The 25,659-nt window shown below is 48.3% G+C and overlaps 1 protein-coding gene across 7 annotated transcripts; it reads left to right on the top strand.

Moving 5' to 3' along the window:
- The first annotated feature begins 2,539 nt into the window (after positions 1-2,539).
- On the top strand, positions 2,540-24,968 carry LOC135828139 (sushi, von Willebrand factor type A, EGF and pentraxin domain-containing protein 1-like). Of its 7 annotated transcripts, none has more exons than XM_065340575.1 (16): positions 2,540-2,834; positions 9,380-9,668; positions 10,153-10,236; positions 11,287-11,388; positions 14,147-14,211; positions 14,503-14,646; positions 15,803-15,976; positions 16,213-16,365; positions 17,042-17,198; positions 17,485-17,616; positions 19,344-19,517; positions 20,458-20,604; positions 21,287-21,463; positions 21,721-21,795; positions 23,160-23,343; positions 24,080-24,968. In XM_065340575.1, the coding sequence occupies exons 7-15, from the start codon at positions 15,893-15,895 to the stop codon at positions 23,222-23,224; spliced, it is 1,164 nt and encodes a 387-aa protein (XP_065196647.1). In that variant the 5' UTR covers positions 2,540-2,834; positions 9,380-9,668; positions 10,153-10,236; positions 11,287-11,388; positions 14,147-14,211; positions 14,503-14,646; positions 15,803-15,892; the 3' UTR covers positions 23,225-23,343; positions 24,080-24,968. The 7 variants fall into 7 exon arrangements, with proteins under 7 accessions (XP_065196647.1, XP_065196644.1, XP_065196646.1 ...); XM_065340572.1 differs by having other exon boundaries at positions 23,160-23,355; XM_065340574.1 differs by having other exon boundaries at positions 15,764-15,976; positions 23,160-23,355.
- The last annotated feature ends 691 nt before the right edge of the window (positions 24,969-25,659 follow it).

Here is a 25,659-nt window from a genome sequence, read left to right as displayed (position 1 = left end):
GTGTGCTGAGAAAGTGCCCAATAGATACACAATCAAAAAGAGATAGGCTTACAAAGGAAAAGCTAATGCCTTGGTGAAACACTTGTGAAAAGAATGAACAATGACCATCACAGGACGCACCTTGATACTGGCAGTGTTCATGATGAGCCACCAGAAGATGAACCAGATAGCGCCGTTCCTCGGTCGACTCCGCTGGACAAACTGCAGGCATAGCAGTAGCAGTAGCGACCTCGGTGGATGACGGGTCCGGTGTCTTGGTACTCGGACGCATCATACGCTCGCATTGCCATGCCGCGACGGGGTTGACGTTGCGCACAGCAGCGAGGAATACTTCCGTGTTGGGATCCACTGCCTCCTTCTTCCACACGTCGATGAGAGTTGACAGAAATAGTTCATTCGTCAACTCTCTCCCCCGTGGCAAGGCGCTCTCGACACGTTGGCAGCCGTTGCCCTCACCGCAAGTCTCGTCCAGCAGCTTGTAGGCCAGTTCTTTCATTTTCTCATACGTTAGCGTTGCACGAAGCGTGGACTGCATCATTTCAAGACCCGGACGTGCAGACCTGCGATGGGAGTAGCTGACAATGTCAGCCACGAGACGAGAGTTGGCAGTGTCCGATGTCGACGATGTACGCTTCTCACAGATTAGCCGCCAGAGATGCTCTATGACGACGAACGAGGGTTTGCGCGGTAATAGTGTAATGACGAAGCGCCAGAACATTGTCATGTGACCACTGTAATGACCGACTCTCTTCACCAGCCATGCCGCGTCATGCTCGTCCTTCAGCACTTCGCGTGACAGATACCATGCCGACATGAACTCCTGGAGGGACAGGTGAGCGAAGCGGTACTGTCGGTTCTCAGTCGAGCTGCCGTCTTTGTAAGCAATTAGGAGTCCAAGCTGAAGAGCGGCATCACTTAGACCGGCGCTTTTCACTTCCGACTCGCTGAACACGGCCTTTTGCTCCGACAACATTGCAAGTGCGAAGCGGGAGACCTCGTACAGCAACTCCATCTCCCGTGCATCCGTCCTGGCAAACGACTTGTGCAATTTGCCTGCATTCCGCTCCAAGACACGTAGAAGTAGCGACTCGTACAATGCTGTGCTCGATTTCGCCAAGCCACATCCGCTGTGGTACAGCTCACATGCCAGAGCAGCAAATAATGGAGTTCCCATCAATGCTAGCATGTCCGGCTGTGCATGCAGCTTCTCCAGCATCTCCTCCGCTTGTTTTCCGCCCACCACTTTTCTCACGTACGTCTTCACGTTCTCTTGTGAGAATCCGATAACCTCCAGTTGTTGATGGTACTTTCCACATTGGCTTAACTTGTACGCATCGGCGCATGGTCGAGATGTGACCACCACATGCATATCAACACTGCGTTCCCTCAACAGCATGTCTTGCATGTACGGGCTACATTTCTCCAGGCTGCATTCGTCCATGCCGTCAAGCACAACACAGAGACGTGACGGATGACGGCGAAAGTAGCGAGCTATCTCCTCCAGCTCATCTTGTTCCATGTCCAACCTGTCGAATCGAGCAGCCAGCAACTCACACAGGCTAGTTGCAGATCGCACCTCAGCACGTCGTAACTCAACGGCCAAGACAAGATCAATCTTCTCCTTCAACAGCGAATCTATAGCCCACAGGTATTCCAGCATGAGAAGGAAGATTGTAGATTTGCCACTGCCCGCACTGCCAAACGCAAGCACGTTATTCTTTTTCACTCCAATGGACACGTTGCTAGCGGCACGAGACAGAAGTCCACATTCGGAATCAACTACTCCGCTGGCACTTGCTTGGTCCTTTGCACTATCGCTACCTGTGTCAGAGAAGATCTCGCTAAGCTCAATCCCACGTGTCTTTTCGGACTTTCCATCCTGAGCTGCTCTGATAGCATTTAGCTGGCGTGCTCTCTCAGTTTCGGAGGAAAAGAACGACTCGCTCTTGAAAAGTGTTTCTACTTCATCCTTCGTCAGCAGAGTAAGATTGACAAAGAGCTCGCTCAAAGCTATTTCCCTATCTGTTCCTAACCCCCCGCTGATCTGCACACCACGATCCTTGACTGCATCACGCAATCGTGTCTGCGCCTTCAGGAGAGACGCTGGTAATTTGTGATCCTCCGCCATCGTCAGTCCTCAAGGGATTCTGAGTATCGATCGTGTCTTCATCATCTACATAATAATTACAAAAAGAAATCACAATCACTGATCAACTCTTTTTTAAAGTTTTTTTGCACCGAAGCAGAGCGCTCGAGCCATCTGTAATGCTTGTGGCTCAATGTAGCTGAACCATCGGACCTTATTTGTCAGCTTGGATCACGTGATCCATCCAGCTGCCGCGTGCGGCAAACAGCACAAATAGCGCTAACTCTGGCCTGCGAGCGTTTGCTGCGACTACTACTACTAGCGCGCTAGCGCTCGTGACATACACAAACGCGCTAGCCAGAATGCTTTGACTTTGATGGCTTTCAGCTTCTATTTTTTGAAAAGTAGCGCGCTCAGACCAGCTCGCTCACTCGTTTCCTCTTCCATTTTTTAGGGCAATTCAATTGTTTTGTTTGATAGACGAAGCTTAGGGTCTCTTTGGGTTTGCAACCCTTACCCTCCTGGAAAAAATCATAGTTGCTAGACTGCGACACTTCAGACCAGGTACTATTAGAGCCGCTAATGGACGACGAGCTATTTTCCGCTATCCGGAGCTCAAGCATTTGAGCCGCTAAATGGACGAGACTCCTGGGGGAAAGGATGCAGAGAATGAGGAGAAAACACTCGTAGATCTATGGAGCAGGGAGTAGGTATTGTACTACTTCCTGGTATGGAGCACTGAGAAGCGGTAAGTCTTAGGGCAATTCTTAGCCAGTGATTACTTTCTCGCCATAATTATGTTCTCGTTTTTCGTGTCTTCTGTCAGTCCTAATATTCCCTCCTGAGTCCTCCTGCCAGACAGTATACTGCATGTGATAGTCTAATGCCAGTACACTAGCAGTACGACTACACTGTAGGCGAGAGTCCATAAGCCAGAGTGTGCAGCTCTCCATCTATGCAGCATAAACAAATTCCTGACAAATTTCCTTTGCCTTAGGGCTGGGTTCCACTGCCGCTCCGCCGCACATCATCCACGGCATGAAACGTCATCATTACGAGCTGGTGCAGCGAGGCCGCGGTTCATCACCAGCTTTCGCTTCGCTGCTTGATACAAAAAATGCCAGCCGCGGTCACGGCTTGCATTGTTTCCCGCACTTAATTGTTTTATACGGCCAGAACACGAGGATTTTTTTGGATTTCACGCGCGCGCAGGCACGCTAAATGTCATCAAAAAACGTCGAGCACGATCGAGGTACCGCGAATGGCGAGTGTCACTGGAACCGTGCCGCTCTGCTGCATGCAGCCAAGTACCGTGGAGCTGCGGAGCCGCAGTGGAACCCGGCCCTAACCAAACTTATAGCAATTTGAAAATGTTTGACAATTTTTCATAAAAAACTTGACAACATTGTTCTTCTGTAGGGTGCCGCTGGCAACTCCATCAACGAACTCCATCAATGAGCGCAGGGATAAAGTTAAGAAACCCTTCGAGCGAGAACGTGTTTTCAAAAAGGAAGCACAAATATGCCGCGTAACTTTCCCTCTAGTATGGCCCCATCAAAGCCACTCGCTGACTACTTACCAGTAAAATGGGGTTGGACGGTTGTCAGATTAGTTGACATGTTTCAGCCAACACAACCATAAGCAGTTGTCAACTCTCAAGACTAAAAGAGCTTGCGAAGAATGTGAGAAACCTTGGCTATGAAAGCACATGAAGCGTCAGAACAAAATCGTGCAACCTTGGGCCTAGATTACCAGTATCTGCTCCAGAGCCGGGTCAGTGGCCCTGTTTGTGAGTACTTGGACCTTTTGGAAAAAGAACACTGGGTTACCTGCGACCCGGTTGGAAGTCCTGTCGAGTACTATATATTTTTATACTTCGAGGGGTATACCGCCACTGACAGGCTGCATATGCGTGCAGATGCGTGCGGCCAGAGTGCCCAGTGCAAGTACGTTCATACATGTACATGTACAATCATGTACTACATCAGGAAGTCGAAAGTAATTTTACGACTCCCTGACACACAGTAGCCGCACTTAAACGCATCTGGCTCTGGCCCAGTGTTGCAGGAGTTGTGCCAGGTAGACGTGTACCCGGTTGGTGTAAAATCTTAGAGCGGGTACTGAACACCCTACCATATCTGTGTACATATACAGAGTCAGTGTTGTTGCGTCCCACTCACGCGGCACCCTTCTGGTTCATTTCGGCACCAGCACTCTTTGCGTATGCAGAGCTGAGTAGAGTGCAAGTTCGGACCACAAGTACACTGTAGCAGTTAGTTGCGAACCTAACCTGTGCCGTGATGCACGTCACTCGTGTGCATCTACTTTATCCTTGAGTAACCCACCAGGTATATGGTGCACAATAGGGCACAGTAAATAATCAGCATGCATCGCAGTTTTCTGCAACATATTCCTGAAGTCACTTTACACCTCAGAAGAATTGCATCGCTCACTGTTAGTTATTCCCTGGGTCATTATGAATCGTAGAAAACCCGTCATACAATAGGTTCAAGCTAAAGTACCGTATCACCATGGTAATTACCTGAAAATTCGGTGTTTTTTCTGCGTTTTTGTTAAACAAGCAGCAATGTGCAACAGGAATTACCATGGTGATAGAGTAGATGACCGTGTGAAGCGGTGTGAGATGCAGCAAAGGTGAGCCTGTTACTATGAGTCTATGACCTAAACAAACAACTTTGCCGTGGGATGATTCTCCTTGGGCTGCACACTCTGGTTATTGTACTCTTGGTGGCAGCATTCTGGTGCCAGAGATATTTTTTCAGAAAAATAAGCACTAGAGAAATGGAGTAGGAGTAACCTGAATTATTCTATTAGCAGAGCTGCAATGCTTGGGATATGAGTTTATTCCGGTAGCTATGCAAAAGACGCTATTCAGTAGTACTTAAGTAGCATCTGGCGCTAGCCAGGATCCACACCGCTTTAATTCGGTGCGTGTCACGGTGCCTGGTAGGGTGGTTCACGTGGCATGCCATGGTTGGTGCAGTATCCCGTATGTGTCCCGTACCGTAATTCGAGTATAGATGCATCTGGAGCGCTGTACGAGCTAAGATGTCAGGGCAAATATGGGGACATTCACAACATGCAATGTGAATATGCACGTCAGTTTCGTTTTAAGAAGTGGGTTTAGCGGAGTAAGAAAAGGCCCCAGCTTTGGCTGCTGCATGCTAGCCCAGTGGGTGCCAATCTCCTGCCATCGGCCGAGTGCTGATGGAACGGAGTAGAGGAAAAAGGAAGAAGAATATCGCGTTCAAGAATACAATTTCGGTAAGGGATATACCGGTAAGTGGGTAGCTAACTAAAATAATTAGCGGTATGGTTTAGAAATAGTGGTTGCGACTCTGGATGGCAGTCGTGAATCCGTCAAGTGTCAAGTCGACGGAATAGCGCGAGCTCCAGTGTGGGGAGCAAACCCATTCCTAGGTTAGCATCCCCCACCTCACAAGAGAGCAATCGAGTTTTGGATTAAACTGGGAGTGCCGATTTGGGCAACTGGTATGATTACTCTGCTTGGAGCCACTAGATGGCTCGCAGCTGAGCCGGCAAATGACTCCGCTTGGAGCCGTCAAATGACTCCGCTTGGAGCCGTCAAGTGACTCCGCATGGAGCCGCCGAATGACTCTGCATGGAGCCGCCGAATGACCTTGCATGGAGCCGCCGAATGACCCCGCATGGAGCCGCAAATTGACTCCGCATGGAGCCGCCAATGACTCCGCATGGAGCTGCCATTAGGGACCTTTCGCATTTGCTACGAAACTAATGCGAAACGAAAGTTTGATTCGGCTCGTAATCGTTTCGTTGAAAACAGATTTCAGGTTTCGCGAGTCGTCATGCAAATGTGCATGGCAACTACGAATACGGCCGCGGGCGCCGGTAGTTTGGCGTACGGGTTTTTACACGCACACGTGCATGGATCATGGAATTAAGGGAAAACATGTGTACCTTGCAAAACATGTGTACCTATCCAAATAAATGTGTACCTATCCAAATAAATGTGTACCTGACGGATTCGGAGCGTGCCACGAATGAAGAGGCTTCCATTCGTGAAAACGAGTTCTCCGCAGGGACTCTGACGAATCCTCGAACCCAGGTGACGAATCAGCATTCGTTTCGTATCCGTACGCGGGGTGCGAAAGGTCCCTAATGACTCCGCTTGGAGCCGCCAATGACTCCGCATGGAGCCGCCAATGACTCCGCATGGAGCCGCCAATGACTCCGCATGGAGCCGCCAATGACTCTGAGTAGAGCCGCCAAATGCTAAATATATTGGTATGCATAACCAGTTGAGAGCATATATTCCATAAATCGGCACTCCCGGAGCGGATCACAAAGTGCAGCTACCCGTGCAATCTGTAAGCGGTGCAAGCTAGGTAAAGACTGTCAGAACTTGATATCATGGGCTAAGGCCATTGCCGCAGCCACCCGTACTTTGGCTGCAGGTGGCGTCCGAATGTTACTCGGGCAGACATCGCTTTCCACCTTCCCGCCTCTCTGAATATCGAGTCCGGCAGCTGATTCGAAACGAGTGGCCGGTGTACAACGCCAGGCCAAAGCCACAACTGATGAGCAAATTCCTCGCAGTTGCTGTAAATGCCCATCGATTGGCATTCGCAGCTGATGCCGCTAGTTTTCCCAGGTGCTGCGGGCTGCCACCATTGCAAACAACCCTTTGCGATTGCTTCTCTGCTTGATTGACTGTCCATCGCCCTATCCCCGGTCGCAATTGTACGCGCACCGGCCAAGTGCACCACTTGCATCAGTGAATAACAGCAAGCCGGGGGACGGCGTCCACTAAGGGTGTAGGAAGAAGGACCGGCTGTTCTGTTAATCCAGGAGCTCAGGCCATCAGCGAAGATCTTTGAGGCACTCTTTGGAGAGCTTGATCAGGTAATACGGCTGCCGGTACCAGTTGGCAAATGACCACAATCTGCAATTTGCGTCCAGGGGCTATCACTCTTGTAGCAAACGAGAGCTTTCCCAGAAGAGACTCGAGTTGACATTGGGCGGTTGAAGCTGTGTGAAGAGTGGCCCGAAGGAGATCACGAAGCTTGGCAAGTTCGTCCATAGGCATACTGATGTTAGCACGGCGGGTGTCCAGGATGACGCCGATAAACATCAGGACGTGGGCTGGACCCTCCCCTTTTGCTGACGCCAGAGAAAACACCGAGGTATGTAAATGCGCGGCGCCGAGTAGCGAGTTGCTGGCGAGCTAACACAGGTCCAGAGCATGCATTGAGGAAGCACTTTTACTGACACCAGAGAAACACCGAGGTATGTAAACGCGCGGCCCCGAGTAGCGAGTTGCTGGCGAGCTAACACAAGTTCAGAGCATGCATGGCGACAGAAACGTTAGTCGAGGTACTCCCCGTAATGGGATGATGCCAATAACGCCAGGACTTGAGCTGGACCCTCCACTTTTGCTGGGGCCAGAGAAATATCCAAGTATGTACTTGTAAACGCTCGGAGCAGAATAGCGAATTGCTGGCAAGCTAACACAAGTCCAGAGCATGCACTGAGGAAGTAACGTTAGTTGAGGTATTCCCCGTTATGCAACAGGCGTAGGAGTGCGAACTGCTAGCACATAATCCATTCACTGGCGGATGCGGCAGAGTTCCATATAGCTGAACAGGAGCGTAATACAGTCTGAAGGGCAGGGCACTCTCATAAAAGTATTGATCCTGCCAGCGGATCAATAAGGACCAATCCTCCGGGCGGACGGGAATTCGGCAGAATGCACTTTTAACATTGAGCTTAGCAAGATAAACCGGGGCGAGCACAATTGTGGAGGAAATTGTTCGGGAACGCATGTTCCGCAAGTTGCATGCTCGAAAGTCGAAAACAGCAATGACATGCAAGAGACATTGTACAGGATCTTGGAGGGCGCATGACCACGTGACTCGCGCATGCGTGCAGGTCGGGCCAGCTCGCTGGGCTGCCTGCTAACTTGCGTTAGCATGCTAACGCTCATTATGGTTTAGATCGCACTATTGTAATGGTCGCGGTTTGATTTCAAAAGACCATAGAAAGTGTCGTACTATCGGTCGAAAGTTTAGGGGTGTGGTACTAATGGGCTGGGAATGTAAGGATCGGGTAGATTGCAGTGTTTTAATGGGCGTAGTTGTTGTATAAATAGAATGCTGAGATCATTAGAAGAGGACTATGAGGAAGAGCAAAATGACAGGGGTGAGAGTGTTAAAGCTCTGAGCAGACGGCGTCGGCAGGAGTACCTACACAGAGAGTAGAAGAAGGGAGAAGAGAGGTCCCGTCGCCTCGAGAGTCGCTGTGCTTGCGAAAGGCTATGCCAACAGCAAGAAACGACGGAGCAAATATCCCGTCGTTTGGAGACTCACCGCCTTCGTGACAAGACGCGTCGACAGCTAGAGACCGCTGCACAGGCATCCATTCATCAGGAGAAAATACATGCTCTCATGTTCGAACTTGTTCGGTGTGCGGTCGGTAGGGCCATCATCATGTTACGCACCAGCCTGGCTCTATTCCGTTGATGTTCCGTACCATTCTGGCAAAGACTGCTGGCCACATGTTGAAACAGGGGTTGAAAAAATGAAATAAGCTAGTACCATAGCGTAATCTATTATTATATTTACTTTTACTTGGTAGAATGTACCTGTCTGAGAGTTTGAGTTTTGAGTTATGGATCAATGTGCGTTTATGAACTAAAGTTTTGATTGTCATGCACATGTTTTTGTATTACAAAGACGTTTCTATCAGTTCGAATAACACACATGATGACCTAGGCAATTATTAAGCATAGCGAGTGCTCCTGGGCGGTCAAGCCCTCTGTAGCCTTCAAGCCCAAGCGCTCTTTATTCGTGCAATATTGAAATGAAAAACTAAATGCAATAACAACGATGAACAATTTATTTCAGCCAAGTACAAGTGGGGCCTATTGGTATCCTTTATTTCAGCCGAATAAAACTGTTGTTTGTTGCTATCGCATAATGCATGATAACCTAGGCAAAAAAGCATAGTGAGGGCCCTGAGCTTTCAACTGAGCTCTCTCCTTGGAATTTGATAATATGGAGGTGTATGTGCCAATTTTTCACGCAGGATTGCCTGCCACTTGCAGCACTGCATTGCCTTCTGCAACATGGGAAAAGCTGCATGCTCAGGCCCGTAGCAGCTCCATTCTGGTTGGTCCAGCGAGACCTGACTTCCACAACTTTGCGTGCTTTTCTTGTGACGGGCATATAAATGGTACACAGTATGTGTATGTGTGTGTGTCTGTGTGTGTGTGTTGGCGTTCCTTTGGAGCAGCTTGGTGACATCGTCCAAGATCGACAGGGATGGCGGGTCACCTGCCGTGGCGCTGTCGACGCTATTGTCCAGTCCCGCATGGAGCCTGTGGCGAAGCCCCTCATCTGTGGCACTTGTGCACGCAGTTTTCGTCGGCCACAGGATATTGCGAGGCACAAGTGTAACGCTGTTCGTGCGGCCTGCGTGCGCTGAGTATGGCGTTCCGCGCCCGGTGGACAACACGTCTCCTGGTCTGCCCCGTATGTGGCCACATAGCCAGTCATGCCAGTGGAAGAAGGAAGGAAGGAAGGTGTGTGTGTATGTGTGTGTGTATGTATGTGTGTGTGTGTGTGTGTGTGTGTGTGTGTGTGTGTGTGTGTGTGTGTGTGTGTGTGTGTGTGTGTGTGTGCGTGCGTGTGCCCCCACCCCCACCCAAACCAAGTTCATGGTTTCTGGCCCCAACACCTCTAACGACAATCTAGAGCCACTCGCAATTCGAACAATGGAGATTGCCCATGTGCCGTCTTTTCGTTACCTTGGATCCAACATACACAGCAACGGCCGATGTCATGATGATGTCACATCCCGGATCTCTGTCTTCTCTCCTTCTGTCTGCCTGTCTGTCTCTGTGTGTTTGCGTGTGTGTGTGTGTGTGTCTCTCTCTCTCTCTCTCTCTCTCTCTCTCTCTCTCTCTCTCTCTCTCTCTCCCTCTCTCTCTCACTCTCTCTCTCTCTCTCTCTCTCTCTCTCTCTTTCTCTCTCCCCCGCTCTCTCTCTCTCTCTGTCAATATACAGCTCTCACCGTCCAGGAGCGACACTGACTCGCATTGCTATCTGGTGCTCACGAGGTGTTTGTCGCGCTTCAAACGGAGCGTCTCTGTAAGTTTGTATCCCTGGTGATGTTTGGACCTGGAGAGCACTATATAAATGGTGCTCTTCAGGCACACTCTTCCTCAGCCTACTCAAACTCGACTGTTGAGGGTTAATTTTCCCGAAACACTGTGTATTGAGCAGGGAGTGGTCCCTTCTTGCAGGTTTTCCGAGTGGAAGGTTGGATGGACTTCTCGTGTGCTCTGGGTGGCAGCTGTCAGTCAGTCAAGTGTAAAGTCAAGGCGGCGGAATAGCGTGAGCTCCAGTGTGGGGAGCAAACCCTTTCCTAACAATCATCACCGAAGTCGCAACCACTATTTCGTAGGTCTACCCTTGTTAGGAGACAACCCTGGGGTATCAACTTTTGTTGTCCGATAACGCGTACATTTTTCTGCTGCTTTGCATCATCCATATTGTGTCCACCTCAGAACTGATGTTTCCTTGTTATTAGACAGTGTTTTCCACCAGGCCCCTGTACAAGACAACCCATTATCAGACAATGTTTCATCGGTCCCCGATACAAGACAACATGAAACATCAATCGAGCTATCCTCGGCCATCCGCTTTTTCTTGTAATGAGAATTCAAACCTGTGGGACAGCTGAAGGGGACGTTATAACGAATTTGGTCCACAAACGAACTATCTCTTATCCGGACTTGCATGTACGACTGCTAATGATTCATGGGATTTTGGATCGTTGTCTACTAATGAGGTTTGTCTTGCAACCGATGTCATACTAACGAGGGTAGGACTGTAAATTAAATGCTTGAAAGTTGAAACTTCGTTTTTCAGATGAATCAGACTGCAAATAAATAGCATAGCAAAGACCATAGCTATCCCAGGAACACTTGAGTAGCGCCCTCTTTTACCCTCTTCTATGTTGTCCTAATCAGTTTGAGCAGGTATGGATGTTTCCTAGTGCCTTCTATAATTTCTAGGTATATCATTGGTCCTGTTCGGATTGTCCATTACGTTTGCAGCTGTTCAAACTTGTATTGTTGTTTATTATTTTATTGATTTATTTATTCTATTTGCCTCTCCTATCTTCTTGTGTTTTAGCATTCGGCGATTTGATCGCAGGACGAGAGAGGAGCTGATGGACGATCTCTCCAATGTTCCTCTTGGTTCGGAGCAGCGCCGAGTGCTGGCGTTGGGACTTGAGTAAGGATGAGTGTTCCCTCATGTTTACAAGTTATCCGTTTTGTCCAACACTAGCGGTTATAAGCAGAAAACTGTCGAGTCAAAAATGTGCAACAATTAGCACAAAAACTGACTGATGAGATCCTGACATTCAACGACCTGATGCTTAGCTGCTTCACGTTTATGCCCGTTAGTGTTGGACAAAACGGATAACTCATAAACTTTGATATGGTCCTCTTTTTTAATTTTAATCCTTGGCTCTCCATCCGAGTTCCCTCATGTGTTGCTATTATTTTTATTTACTTATTTCTTTTGCCCAGGGTCTACATTCTACATTTATTTTTCTTAGACTAGGGTTAGCTGTCCGTTTACTAGTACTCATCCACACATATGTGCACATAGGGTCTACACAGAACTCTATCAGTAGGTATTTTTGTATAGGAGGTTGTCTATCCTCCGAGATAGCGCTATATACTCCCATTCTGTGTGTTCTCTGGTAGCAATGTCCCTTGGAGACCATACGACCGTACCAGTGTGGTGACCGAGGTCAGGCGTGTCTGCACTCATATCGCCAACTTTGCCTACTGCTACGTGCTCCCGAGTGCTCCATTTGTGTCCTGTACTTTATTTGGGGGGGGGGGAGGGGCAATACCGGTACTTCAGGTGGGGGACATCATGCCCCCAATGAACCTCTCCAGGCGTTGTTCTGGAGTAGACTAACCATAGGCGGAGTGTACACATGCAGCATATAGTATGGGAGTTACATGTAGAACGCGATCAAACTCGGGCATGTATTCAAAGGCAGATGAGTCTAGTGTGATAGTAGTCCTGGACTGATCTCACTATGGTGATATAGGTCGTGCCCAGCACCACAATGCCCAACATTATAAATGACTGGGTTTTTTGCCTGAGGGGCTAGATGAACATGTGGCTAGACTGCGGATGGCAACCAACAGGCTCAAGGCTGCCTTGAGACTTCGTGTGCGCGACCCGAGTCAATTGTTTACTCACCATGACTAGGCATCGCATTGAGCATCGTATGACCACTAATATATGTCACTGTTCTTTGTCGCACCGGGGGCGCATGCCTGTTTCCAGGAGACTTCTCAAAACACATAAGCCCTGTGCCCTGAAGGTTAGGCCTATTGTTAGTCTGAATAGTCCGGGCTACTATTCCGCTAAGTTCATTGACTTTCTACTGAACCCGTATGTACGTGAGGAAAGTACTGTTCTGGCCTGAACTACGGATTTCATCAACTTGGTAGAAGGTTTGCCTGTGCGGGACGACCATTTATTTTTGAGTATAGATGTGACCAGCCTTTACACCAACATCCCGAACGAGCTCGGTCATGTGGCATTGTCGTGGTATATCACACACAGGTGTACAAGGTGGATGCCCCCGGCCCTTCGTACACGATTAACAACAGCAGTGACTTCCTTGATGTCAGTCATTCGGAAGACTAACGAGTTTGTGTATGATAACGATTTGTTTCCGCAGATCCAAGGGACTGCCATGGGTTCGCCTGCAGCAGTGGTCTATGCCGACATTGTTATGCTGTATTTGGAGAATCAGTACATTTTTCCGATCTTAGAGGGGGAGGGTTTAGAGGTTCAGGCTTATAGACGCTTTATCAGTGACATTTTTGTTTCATTGCATGGTTGCGAAGGTCAAGTTCAGCGCGCTTTAGACAGGATTAATAAGTGTTCGACCCTCGAGTTTGCGCATGAACTGGCACATGATGGCATTGATTTCCTGGACACCACAGTTTTCCGTAGTAAGGGATACATGGCAGTGAAGCCTCATTTCAAGGTCACCAATCATTCCCTGTATCTGCTTGCCGGTAGTAACCCCCCCTGTAGTATGGGCAAAGGTGTGATCACTGGGGAGTTGATCCGTATCCGTCGGTCTTTGACCCTTGACCACCACTACGAAGCTGCTGCCGAGCAGCCGAAGCAGGCTTTCCGGGCCCGTGTATACAAGAGCTAGATCTTTCATCTTTCAGACCCGTACACCAGGCATGCAAGGCCGGCACAGCTGAGGCCGCCCCACATTTTTGGCCGTTTTTTTGTTCTTGTTTTTTAGCACACTGCAACAAAGCGCGATGATCGCAGCTCAGCGCAAACGTGGCAAATAATGAAGAATCCTTATCCCCGATCCCCTATCCCCGTCCCCGATCCCCGATCCCCGGGGTTTGTTACAGAATAAAAGAGTCTTTCATTGTAGTTACACTGAAATGGCACGAAATGCCCGGAATTGCTTGCAATTGGCTTCAATTTTTGACATTTTTACCGCGGAGGGCCCCCGGACCCCCTTGCATGGCCGGCCCACCTCCAAAGTCGGTGCGACGGGCCTGGCATGGATGCGCAGGAAAGGTATGTTGATCAGATTGGCATGGGTTTGGGTTATTTCTGTAGTTGTATACAGTGCTCCTCATTGTATTTACCTAGGCCCGGCATGCTTTCCTTCGCCCGTTGGTCTTGAGGTCCAGGTGTAATACCCCTACCATACAGTCCGGTGACCAGCGCGGCCCGGCTAATTGTTGTTACAAGGTGGAACTTCGGCAAGAGGTTGCTTGCTCTTTTGCCTCATGCTCAGTGTCCTCAGGGAGTTTGTATTTTGCTCCTGTTTGGATTTTGCAGTGTTTATGGTGTCCGTAATTGAGTTTTTGTTCTGTGTCCTTTTCTGTGGTGTGTGGTCATTGTTCACACATCTGTATTTGACTTGATTCCTGGTGTGGTGTATCCTTTTCTTTTATCATTGGTGTTCGTCTGGCTGTAGAGTTCTAGCATCCGTAGCTGCCTCAGGGGGTGCCACTTCTCCCATCAGCGTCGACTAGTCCGCCGGTACGTGGTGCTCTATTACGTGCAGTTGTCTGTTCCATCCTGTACGGGCTGTGTCCTGCTGATCACACAGTCTGGGTCTCCATACGTTGCATGTTCTCATTGTGTTGTGTCCTGTGTTCTGAGGTCCTTGACTTGGAGTATGCTCTGCATTGTGTGTGGCTCCTGTCAGTCTTCACTGTAGACTCTATTTTGTGGCTGAGGGGCATTGTTAAGGGAGGGCATCGTCTTTTTTCCTGGTCATCATCGCCGTATGTTCTGTGTTGTTTGCCTTTCCTTTGTGGTTGGCTTCAGTTCTATTTAGCATTGCTGCGTTCCTATGCCACCGTGCCGGTCTGCGTTGGGCCAGTGTCTTGTTATGCTGTGCTACAGTGCCGTGTCTATTCCTGTGAGTGGTCCTAGCACCCCGTCTCGCCAAAGCCTGAGTGTTCACATCAGGTACGTTAGGGGGCTGTGCAGTCCGTCTCTTGTCTCTGTTTTCTTCTGTGGGATAAATGATTGTTTGTGGTTATATCTATGCTTTCCTGGTGGCTGTGATGGCGTTTTCCACCTCTTGTTAGATAAAACAACCTACACCAGTATCAAGTACAGTCATACCTCGCTTATCCGGGCCTCATTGATCCGGACTACACACCATCCGGAAGAAGATTGCTGGCAACCAGTTTACAACATATGTTACACTTACAACATAACCAGACCCGACATAACGGGCATGGTTTTGTGATCAAAAGGGTTCACATAGCATATCAGAAGCCAGAACCAGGGAGTTGCACAAACAAAAGGGGTTTGTTGTATGGTTCGCTTGTTTTACAGAATGCATGGTAACTGTACTGCATGTGGCGCATCTACATGTACATGTACGCACGATGTCACATCTTTTGATATGCCATGTGCATAGTACACTCTAGAGTATGTAATGTTATGTTCGTTTATCCGGTTCCTCGCCTATCCTGTTTTAAAACTAAAACCAAGCTTGGAGTGTATTACGTTCCCTGGGACAGGGGTATATGCAGATTGATCCCTAGGATGAATCCCTTGAACTGTCCATCTATTTATAACCTTGATAGTTGATACCCTCAATCTATTTCTGCAACTTGTCCTCGCCCACTTACTGCAGTGTGGCGAGCCTATACATGCCAGCTTGGAGTATCAATGCGTGTTGAGTGATGGTCTCGTGATGCATGCCGCTAATTATTATGCGCCGAGTGTGGTCTGCAATTTGCTTTTCGCACTACTGCTACTGTTGCCTTCACATGCGCTGCGGTAGATGGTTGGACGCAGTTTGGTTGGTCCTTTCCTGCGGAGCTGATTCCTTTTCAGCAATTGCTCTAGCTTGCGCTGTTTGGGCTCATACTGGGTCTGGCAAGCGGCTTATGTTCTATTGTGATAATGAAGCTGCTCTGCTAGCTTGGCGAAAAGGGTCTTGCCAAAAAAAATTATGGCCATTGCATTCTTCTTACGGCAAAAACGTTAACTTGTTTGCTGGCTAAAGCTGAGTCTGGCAATTACATGTTAAAACTAGCAATGTGCTGTCTGAACAATAAAAAAAATTCAGACAGCACATTGCTGCCCTGCCCTACCCTGGCCCCTGTAGGTAAGAACTGCACAGCACTGACAGCGCCTTTCAACGGCAAGGTGACCGGAACAGGTGTCACGCCCGGCACTGGTCTCTTCTTCGCCTGCAATGCACCCTACGTACTCCGGGGCAGCGTCGTGTGCTTCTGCGACATCTTTGGAACGTGGAGCGGCGTTCCTGCTAAATGCTCAAGTAAGCGGTGCCAATGCGACTGTCCTGTGTTCCTAATACTTCCTAATACCTCCTATCATGTTATCATGCCATCATGCTATCAGGCTGGCAGGCCTAGTATTGCGTTGAATATCTATTTGAATAATATTAAATTGCTACTGCTGTGCAAAGATAAACGAAGCATGCTCTTATAGCAACGTATCATTAACAATTGTCCCTTGACGGATGTGTTCATTTTCTTTCTCTTTTATCTTCAGTCCCTGATATTCCCTGCAAGTACCAATAGTTCAAGTGCGGTGGCAGTGGTGGTTGCATCTCGGCCACCAAGGTCTGCGACGGTGTGTGGTATGACTGCCCGGATGGCTCCGACGAGAGCAACTGCACTAGCACACGCGGCACTGCAGCACCAGGTAAGACAAGCGTATAGAGTGTGAAATAGTTCTGTGACTCCTGCATCGCGGCTGAATGTGCATGCATGTGTCACACACTGTTGACAGGCATGCAGCCCCACTGCATGGCTTGCATGTGTATGAGTGTAAGCTAGGTGTTCTGGATGCAATGGATGGTATTCACACCTCAGCCTGCCAGGCTACAGCCTATGGAGTGTGACATGGGCTGTGTGCTCAGCTGCAAGGCGATTTACAGCTGTGAAAGGTGCTAATGCAGCACCAGTGAAGTGTCAGTTGGTCTGCTACGTATGACACCTTTTTCCCACCAAATCTTTACCAGCTGATGGCATAAAAACTGCTGTCTGTCTCTGGAGAGCTCATTGCAACTCCCTCAGTCTTCAATGATTTCCTTTCCATCTTGGTACCAAAAGACATGCTTCCTCCCTTACTGAACTCGTAAGTGGCCTTTGCTCAGCTGTTAGATGCTGGATGAGAATATCTTTGAAAGACAAATATTTGTGTTCTTTTTCATTTGCTTTCTTGCTTGCTTTCTTGCTTTCTTGTGTGTGTGTGTGTGTGTGTGCGTGCGTCACGGTGTGTGTGTGTGCGTGTGTGTGTGTGTGTGTGTGTGTGTGTGTGTGTGTGTGTGTGTGTGTGTGTGTGTGTGTGTGTGTGTGTGTGTAACTGTCTGACCCAGCAGACTCCACCAAATGGCTACATCCAGGGAGCCAGCATGACCAGCTATGGCAGCCAGATTGCGTTTGGCTGCTACCAGCCATACGTTCTCCAGGGACCTGCCACCCGCACCTGCCAGCTGAGTGGCAAGTGGGATGGTGTACCACCTGTCTGCACATGTAAGTAACGTTACTGATGTCCTTTGCTGTGACTTCTGTGATCTACACTGGGACCATGTACGTGACTTTACTGCTATGTAGTCAGTGCTGCTTGCGCACTGTATGCATTTGTTGTGCTAACCCTAACCTTGACCCTCACCTTTATTTGTGCGTACATGCTGCAAGAAATGTTTATTTTGGCAAGTTCTTTAAGTGTTGTTTCTTCGCCTGCTGAGTATAGGTAAAGATGTAATACTCTACATTTGCGTTGTTACTGATTTTGTTTTGTTGACGTTTGTGTGCACAGTGGCCTCGCCTTACAAGAGTGGCTTCCAGCCATGTCGTGATGGTACCTGCCTGGCCTCATCCAAGTTCTGCAATGGCGTTTTCTTTGAGTGTCCCGACAACACAGACGAATATCAATGCGGCACGACTGGACGTAAGTTGAAGCATGTGATCAAATCGGCATGTATCACAATGAATGCATACTGTGGAGTAAGGACATTACTAGGCACTTCAGGCGATTTTTTCAAAACGAGAAATACGCGTATTTCTTTTTTGTATCCGATTCAGATAGGTTTAGGAAGACTCCACAGAAAATTTGAAGCAAAAAGAATAACTTGGCACAGAGATATAGCCACCCAAAGTCGGAGAATTGAATAACGGCATTTTCAGTATATCGACGGCACCAGCAGCATATCAGAAATTGGCAGAACTTGCTTCAGTGTCTATAGTGGCAAAATACCAGGCTCGCTGGAAGCAGGTCAAAATAATCAGATGAATGCAGAAACAGCATGGTTTGGAAATACTTCGGATTTTTCATCCGTCCGGCAGCTCCGACGAAGATATCGGGTGTGGTCACCATGGCAACTCCATAGCAACAGCATAGCAACTCCATCGCAACAGCATGAAAACAGTGCAGAGAAGCCTTCGGAAAAGCATAAGATGAGACTTTGAGGTAAGATAAAGTAACTACAATAATTCAGTGCCAGAACACATTGTTGCTACATGTACAGTACTGACGTGGTGACGAGTACGGAAGAACAATGAGCCGAAGACTGAGCAAACTAGAATTTACCGGGTATTTGACGGAAAGAAATGACAAACTATTACAATAGAACATCGTCTGTAAATTTTTGGGACTACTGAAACTTCAGCAACTCCAGCATGTGAGATTTTGTGCATAGAGTGTGTGCTGGATTCTTGGTATAATATCACCGTCAATGCTTTTCTTGGTCGCTGGAAGCCACCTGCTGATCAGCTGACGATTTGTTCCGAGCAGGCCGTTTTGATGTCAGCTCTCTTGGTCCAGTCGCCGAAGTATATACTGTCCTACTCGTCGCCTGCAGGAGAGGACGACTGCTCCGATGCGACTCCAATAACACCTGGCATATTTCTTCTTGCGCAGCCATGCGCATGGGCTCCGACGAACAAGGACTATTGCCGGGAGGACGCCTGTCGCGGTTCGCTTCCAATAACACCTCGCATTATTTCTCCTTGCGCAGCAATGCGCAAAGTGTTGGACGAACGAGGACAACTGATTCCGAAAGGAAATACGACGCTGAAGACGATGAGCTACATGGCAAATGCGTGCAACCAAGTGAAATGCCCGAAAAATCCTTGCCGATTTTACTCGAACGATACGTGAGTTCAAAAAATTGCCGCATCATGACGTATGTGGGCTCAAACGAAAGCTGAGTGCCTCAGCTACATGCTGCGCCACACGAGAAGGCCCTGCGCAGCTTCCGTGCAGCTACAGATCGATCTATGCATGCGCCTTTCCTTGGTGCCGCGCATGTACGCGATTCAGCGTTAGCACTTTTTGACAGGTCATGTCACGTGACTGAAGTGCCGACGAATATCAATGCGGCACGACTGGACGTAAGTTGAAGCATGTGATCAAATCGGCATGTATCACAATGAATGCATACTGTGGAGTAAGGACATTACAAGGCCATTGCTTCTCCAGGACACTGGTTTACTTCTTCTTGGATTTCCTTACGTTGTGCTCGCAAATACACACACTGGCAGATGTTAATTGGGGGCATTGGTTTCCTGATGGTGTGTGCCTGTGCCTGCCTGTGCCTGTGTGTGTGTGCCTGTGTGTGTGTGTGCGTGTGCGCCTGTGTGTGTGTGCCTGTGTGTACGTGCCTGTGACGTGTACAGCCGGTGTGTGCACACCGCTAGCTAAACCGACCAACGGCTACTCCCAGGGCACAAACTATTCTGCTGGAGGCAGCGTCGTCTTCGGCTGCAATTCCGGATACAACCTGCAGGGAAGCATTGTGCGCATCTGCCAGATTGACGGTTCCTGGAGTGGGGCAGCTGCCTCATGTAATCGTAAGTTGAATTTCAAGAGAGCCAATATATCTCTCGTGTAGAGAAGCTTCAGGCTTGTAGGAAGGCAGATTCTGGTGGCGTTGATCTTTCCTATTTACAGAGCATGTAATAGTCTGGGTGTTACCTGCCACTTTTCATCATCACAAATGATGATCGTGCTAATCACTGGACCCAGGACCAGTCGGGCATCTCAGCTTGAGTCCTTAGGATATATGTTATACTTGTAGGTGTATGGTTAGGGTGTTTCACCGGGTACCAGAACACTGAGTTGTTGGCATAAGCCGGTAACTTTTGTCGAGCCTGTTTTAGGCTACCCCCTCCTCCAAATATACTAATATCTCTTGACTGTACGAAAGATGTGCCGAGCAGGCACTTTCTTCACTGCTTTGTGTGTTGTGTATATGGGTACGCAGGGCATAGATTAACGGCCGGACATCGGACATTTTCCGGCCATTTTCGGCCACTGACTGGACGTTTTCAATTTCACCAGACATAGTGTCCGGTCAAAAAAGTTAAAAAAAGAGCAGCGACCTTTCGACCTTTTTATGCAGAGTTGGGCTTTCTTCGGAGCTTCGTGCCAAATGCGACTTGCATATCGTACAACTAACACGTACACCGTAGTCTCAGGCGTAGACTTCACTATTATTAACTTGATCCGCCTGTAGCAACTCGTTGTTGCTACAGTCAATTCACACTTTCGACCATTGGTGTCGACTTCGCACTTGAATCGATGGGTTGGACTGCTAGTGCAGTTCGCTCTTGAGAGGAAGATGTCATCTTTTATTTTTCACTCTTTCACTGTACTACTAAAAAAAAGAAGAAACACCCTGACAATGTGTTGTGGAAAATGTCCGGGCATGTCCGGACAGATTTCAAAACGGAAGGACATTTGTCCGAGCTAAATGAAATCCTTAAGCTATGCCATGGTACGTGTATCCAGCCATTCAACTGCAGTGCCAGTCTGGCTACCTGCCCTGCCTGCATTCCAGTGGCTGTATCCTGCCATCACAGTGCTGCGACGGTGTTTGGTACGACCGTGCTGATGGCTTTGAGCAGTACTGCCCAGGCAAGGTCACACCAGCTCCAGGTAAGCACCAGCAGCAGCACCACCAGCAGCAGCACTGATAGTAGTACCATGACTTCTATTACAAGCAAATGTAGAGCTACTATTGACCGCTATTCACTGCTGTATCTATTTTATTACTTTGCATGGCCATGTTGAGGCAGTCTTCGCATCAATTTCCTTTACACAATGCGGGTACTACAATGTATTCAAAACCAACGTCTGTGCCACGCACACATACGCAAACATTTTAGGGGTGAAACGAGTATATCGAATACTCGAGCGCTCGCTCGAAAATTCGAAAGGAGCGAGAGTACTTGTTTCGCAAAATACTCGAAGTATCCTATGTACAGTGTACTGTATGCATGTACATCACGCACTTCTGTTACTCTGACCAGTACTGATAACCCATTCAAGCGTGAAATTATTACTTGTCCCTACTTGCCAACAAAAGACAGTAGTTCAGACTATTTCCTACACTAGGCTGCATGCAAGGCTACATGTGTATCAGGTGTAGTACGTTCGGTGTTACGAGAGAGTGTGCAGTACATTGTTTTATGTTGTCAGTAAAATACTCGTACTCGCTCGAATACTCGCTCGTTTTTTCAAAGAGTACTAGAGTCCTCAATTTTGGCACTCGTTTCGCCCCTAGGCCAAACATGCATGCACTGAATGCCTGTGCTCTGTGCACTCTGTGCTTGTGCAGGTCAAACCGACTGCCAGGTCCTGTCACAACCGGCACTGGGCTCAATGACCGCGAACGGCTTGATGTTCAGCAACACGACCACGTTTGTGTGCACATCTCCCTATGTCCTTATGGACTCGGCCGTGCGTACTTGTGAAATCAACGGCCAGTGGAGCGGCGTGCAGCCAACTTGCGTCCGTAAGTACATGTACCAATGCTTGACTGGCTTGTATTATGCATTCCCGTTCATCCCACCGCTCATACTGTCAAAAGCTGCCTCTTCTCATTCACAATGGCATGGGTCAAAGTAGATGGGCCTGGTGCAGGTATTGCCAGTTCCTTGCTTGCTGTAGTACAGTATGACATTAACTTAGCTGGTAAGCAGTGCATGTGTGCATGGCAAGTGTTAATTTTGTCCATTGCTTCCCAACCCACACTGCCAATCCCATGTGCAGTGACGACTGCTGCTCTGAGTGCGGCCAGTGACGAGCTAGTCAAGGACTCCATCTCAGAACGCATGACACAAACGTGTAAGCCTAGTATTGCTGCATACTTAGAGTTTTGCCAGAATAATTTCCTTGGGGCAATTTCTCCTATTGCTGACTGCTGAAAATGTTGTGTTCAACTAGTCTCTTTGTTCTAAGAAGTCTGCCTCTTTCATCGATTCGTGTTTACCTAGCTGCGTTACGCTATTAGTAGCCTAATACCTGTTGTGCAATGGAGCTGGCCTAAAAGCTGCTCGCTCAACAGCGGTGTTGCATGGCATAGAGAGAGATGGCAAGCCGCCTCGGCATATTCGCGGATAGAGCTTTTAGTAGAAAGGAAAAGGACATATGGATACGAGTTAAGAGTAACTGCCCACCACTGTAACTAGATACTACTGTAAAAAAATGCAACAACTAGGCACAAAACTAGCTTGTGCTCATTTTTGTTGCGCTTACCTTCCCCTCTTTGGTCTCTCCTTTTAACCTTGAACCTTCGAAGTTGGAAGGCTGGACAGAGTGCTGAGACATTCGACGACCTGACTCCTAGCTTCAACACATCTCCGTAGCGCTACTTGAACCAAAAGCCTTCCAACTTGGAAGGTTCAAGGTTAAAAGGAGAGACCAAAGAGGGGAAGGTAAGCGCAACGAAAATGAGCACAAGCTAGTAGTTGAAGCTACAGTCCCACAGGAACAAGAAATGTTGATTGTTACTGGACGATGACGAAACCAGTATTACCTTCCCTCTTTTGTCTCTCCTTAACCTTGAACGTTCCGAGTTGGAAGGCTGTTGGTTAGCACTACGGAGATGTGTTGAAGCCAGGAGCCAGGTCGTCAAATGTTTTAGTGCCTAGTTGTTGCACTTTCTGACTGTATTTAGTATGTAGTGACAGTTACTTTACACTCGTATCCATACGTCCTTTTCCTTTCTACATTAATTTTATTATTGCCATATTGGCTCAACATCCGAGTTTCAAAGAGCTTTTAGTGGACGACTTAATCCATTTTCGGCAATACTTACAACGATCAAATCAGTCATATTGTAGATCAGGCTATGCTGTGGGTAAGTGTACTACTGGCCTTCTATGGCTTATTGTTTGCCAGCGAGTATTTAGCATCATCTACTAGTATTCACTCGCTTGACAGCCAAAGAGTATTTGTGTGGGAGGCTGGGAGTCTCGCACCTGACTTGGTCACGTTGCGCCTGAAGGTCACTAAGACGCGGCCATATACGGTGGAGCCGTCGCAGTTCCATCTACTGTCGACGAAACATGCCCGGTATTGGCTATTCTGGTACATGACAGCCCATGCCTGTAGCACTAAGCCTGTGTTCACTTTTGCCAAAGGGTCCACCTTACTCGGCCTTATTTAAATAAGATACTCTGTCACGCTCTCAACTGTTATCAGGTTAGCTCCCGCTCCATGCCCATTGTTGGAGCGACAGTCCTGGAATCCAGAGTTGCAAGTGAGGTGGTGATACGGCAAGCAGACGGTGGCAAAGTACGGCTTCAAAGCTCTACGTCTGGCAAGTGGCCGGCATACCACCCCAATGGACATCGGAACAGTACAAGTAGAGTAGCATCTCTACGTGACAGGGTATGAGCGCAAGTGAGTTCTTATGCTCTACTAATGTGCATTGATTCTGTGACTATAGTTGGTATACAGATCTCATCACATGAGCCGTAGGCGGGGTTTGCTATTGTCACTGGAAAATTCAGCCCTAACAAACAGTGTGATGGATGAATTTGACTCCAGGTATCTGCTTTTGGGAATACCATGTATGCATGTCTGGCATGCTGCTGCTATAATGTTGTGGCAGCAGCATTTTGGTGCGATGGACTGTTCTTGTAACGGTGTACCTACCCATTTGCTGTTGCCGGATGCCGTGTTTTGTTAGTTGTGCCTGTTTGTGCCAGGCCAGCTTGTGTTGGTGCATTCCCGTTAAGTTGCCAGGGGACCCGTTTTGCTGTTGTGGGGCTGTGTTTGTATCGGTGTGTTCCCGTTGAAGTTGACGGGGCACCACGTTAGTGGATTGTGCCTGTTTGAAGTTGCCAGGCCAATCCTGTAACGCACACCCGTTTGCTGATAATCGGGGACATGTTTGTCAATTTTGTTCGATTCACATGGCTGCGCTAGTTGCCTTGTGCGGATTAGATCGTTATCTGGCACTAGTCTTGATCTGTTTTATTCAGATTCAGATCAGCTATTGTTCCTATACGAGAATCTGTGGGTGCACATCCAATTCCTTTGCAGATTTGCGTGCTTCTCTGCAACGGGCGATTACATGGTACATGGTGTGTGGGCGTATGTGTGGTGTGTTCATGCTGTACAGGCCAGTATTGCCAAGCACTGGGGACCTTTGGCAATCTGAAGAATGTTTTGTCCGAGAATCGATCCTTGGATCTGTGGCGTTGCAGTTGTGGTGCTCCCGACCCTCTTGCGCGATGGCGAGACTTGGCGAAAAGGTTCCAGACATACGGCATCTCAATATCTTCCACCACGATCAGTACATCAGCACTACCATCGAGCGTAGCGACATCAGCAATAGAAGACGCACATGATATCATTCCCCCTTAGCGAAGACCCGGGAATACCTGAGAAGATGTTAGCCGCGACTTTACTGGAAAAGTCGTCGGTGACAACGGTACTCCATATTTTAGCTGCATGCAATAGGTCTCTCAACAAGTGTACCCAAAGTTTTCAAGCTAATACACAAGCAAATTCACTAGGATCCGAGTATATTTTCCTACACCTCTCCCTGTTTGTTGTTGTTATTTCTGCATTCAAATTGTTTGTGTACCTCTACATTTATTACAGTAGAGCCACGCATCCACGACTGTTGTTTCCAAGGGGTCGGGCTCGTCAGTTATACAAAACCTTTCAGCAATCTGGCCTTAGGCTTAGTTCCTTGACTTTCATCTTCTTCCATTTCTTTCTTGGCTGTAGATATGTTGTGCCTCTTTTTATGCTGCCATGTTGCCACTTGGGGTTATACACCCGGTTTTTTTCCTCATTCGTGCGTCCGTCGGCGCGAGGGTTTTTTCCCGGCTGGCTCGGTCCAGAGAAATTAATCTGACGGTCCCAAGTGGTGCTTGTCCTGGCTTATTTATGTTAGACGAATGAATGTACTAATTCCTTCCTCCTGGGGTCTGTCCCCCTGTTGTTGCTCCTAGTTTTCTTCTGCATTCCGGTTCACATCTGGCTGCGGCCTACTACCCTCACTCTGTGTGCTCCTGCCTCTGTTGTCTGGGTCCATGTCGTTATGCCGGTGTATGTGGAGCGAGAAGCAGAGACTGGAGTCAATTGACACTGCGTTTCTTTTTAAAACGTTATTGACTGTGGTGTTCCTAGAGGTATACACGTACATTCTTGGGTCCCACGTTCTGTGTTGCTCGACAGTATTCGTGGTGCATCAGCACTTTTTTAATTTTGTGCACTCATGAAAACCTGCCTGAGGCTGCAGAGTGTTGACTGTGTTTTGCTTAAAAAAAACCATCATGTCTCCCCAGATTTTCTAGTCTGGCCCTGAATTTTGCCCCTCTTCGGTTTCGAAACCTAGTGTGGTGGAAAGCCTAGCAGTGTTGTGTGTGCATGTGTGCGTTTTGTACAGTGCTGGCCAGAGAAATCCAACCTCGTTAATAAAGTAGCGCCGCGTTCGAGAGCACAGACCGGTCCAGTATGTATACTACTAGGGCTGCGTAGCGCCCGGCGCAATTTTATTCATAAGGTTGGATTTCTTTGGCCAGCACTGTAGTTAGAAGTAGGTCCTCTAAGTCCTCTGTTTGTGCGCACTTGTGGTCACATTGGCAGTAGTGGGTGAGGGGTAGACTCAGTTACTACGAAGATGGCGTATACATGATGGTGTATACAGTCATGTAGTTGAATTTTACTTCGGGCTTAGACCCAGAGGTT

The sequence above is a fragment of the Sycon ciliatum genome, chromosome 12 (genome assembly GCF_964019385.1).
Source record: "Sycon ciliatum chromosome 12, ocSycCili1.1, whole genome shotgun sequence".
Classification (NCBI taxonomy): domain Eukaryota; kingdom Metazoa; phylum Porifera; class Calcarea; order Leucosolenida; family Sycettidae; genus Sycon; species Sycon ciliatum.
Note: the sequence above shows the minus strand (reverse complement) of the source record. Positions and strands in the feature narration are given on the sequence as shown.

Excerpts from the sequence above, each read along its gene's own strand:
- LOC135828139 (XM_065340575.1), top strand. The coding sequence starts at position 15,893 with ATGCACCCTACGTACTCCGGGGCAGCGTCGTGTGCTTCTGCGACATCT. Across the intron at positions 17,617-19,343 it reads TCAATGCGGCACGACTGGAC|CCGGTGTGTGCACACCGCTA; the intron begins GTAAGTTGAAGC and ends TGACGTGTACAG. Across the intron at positions 19,518-20,457 it reads GGCAGCTGCCTCATGTAATC|CCATTCAACTGCAGTGCCAG; the intron begins GTAAGTTGAATT and ends ACGTGTATCCAG.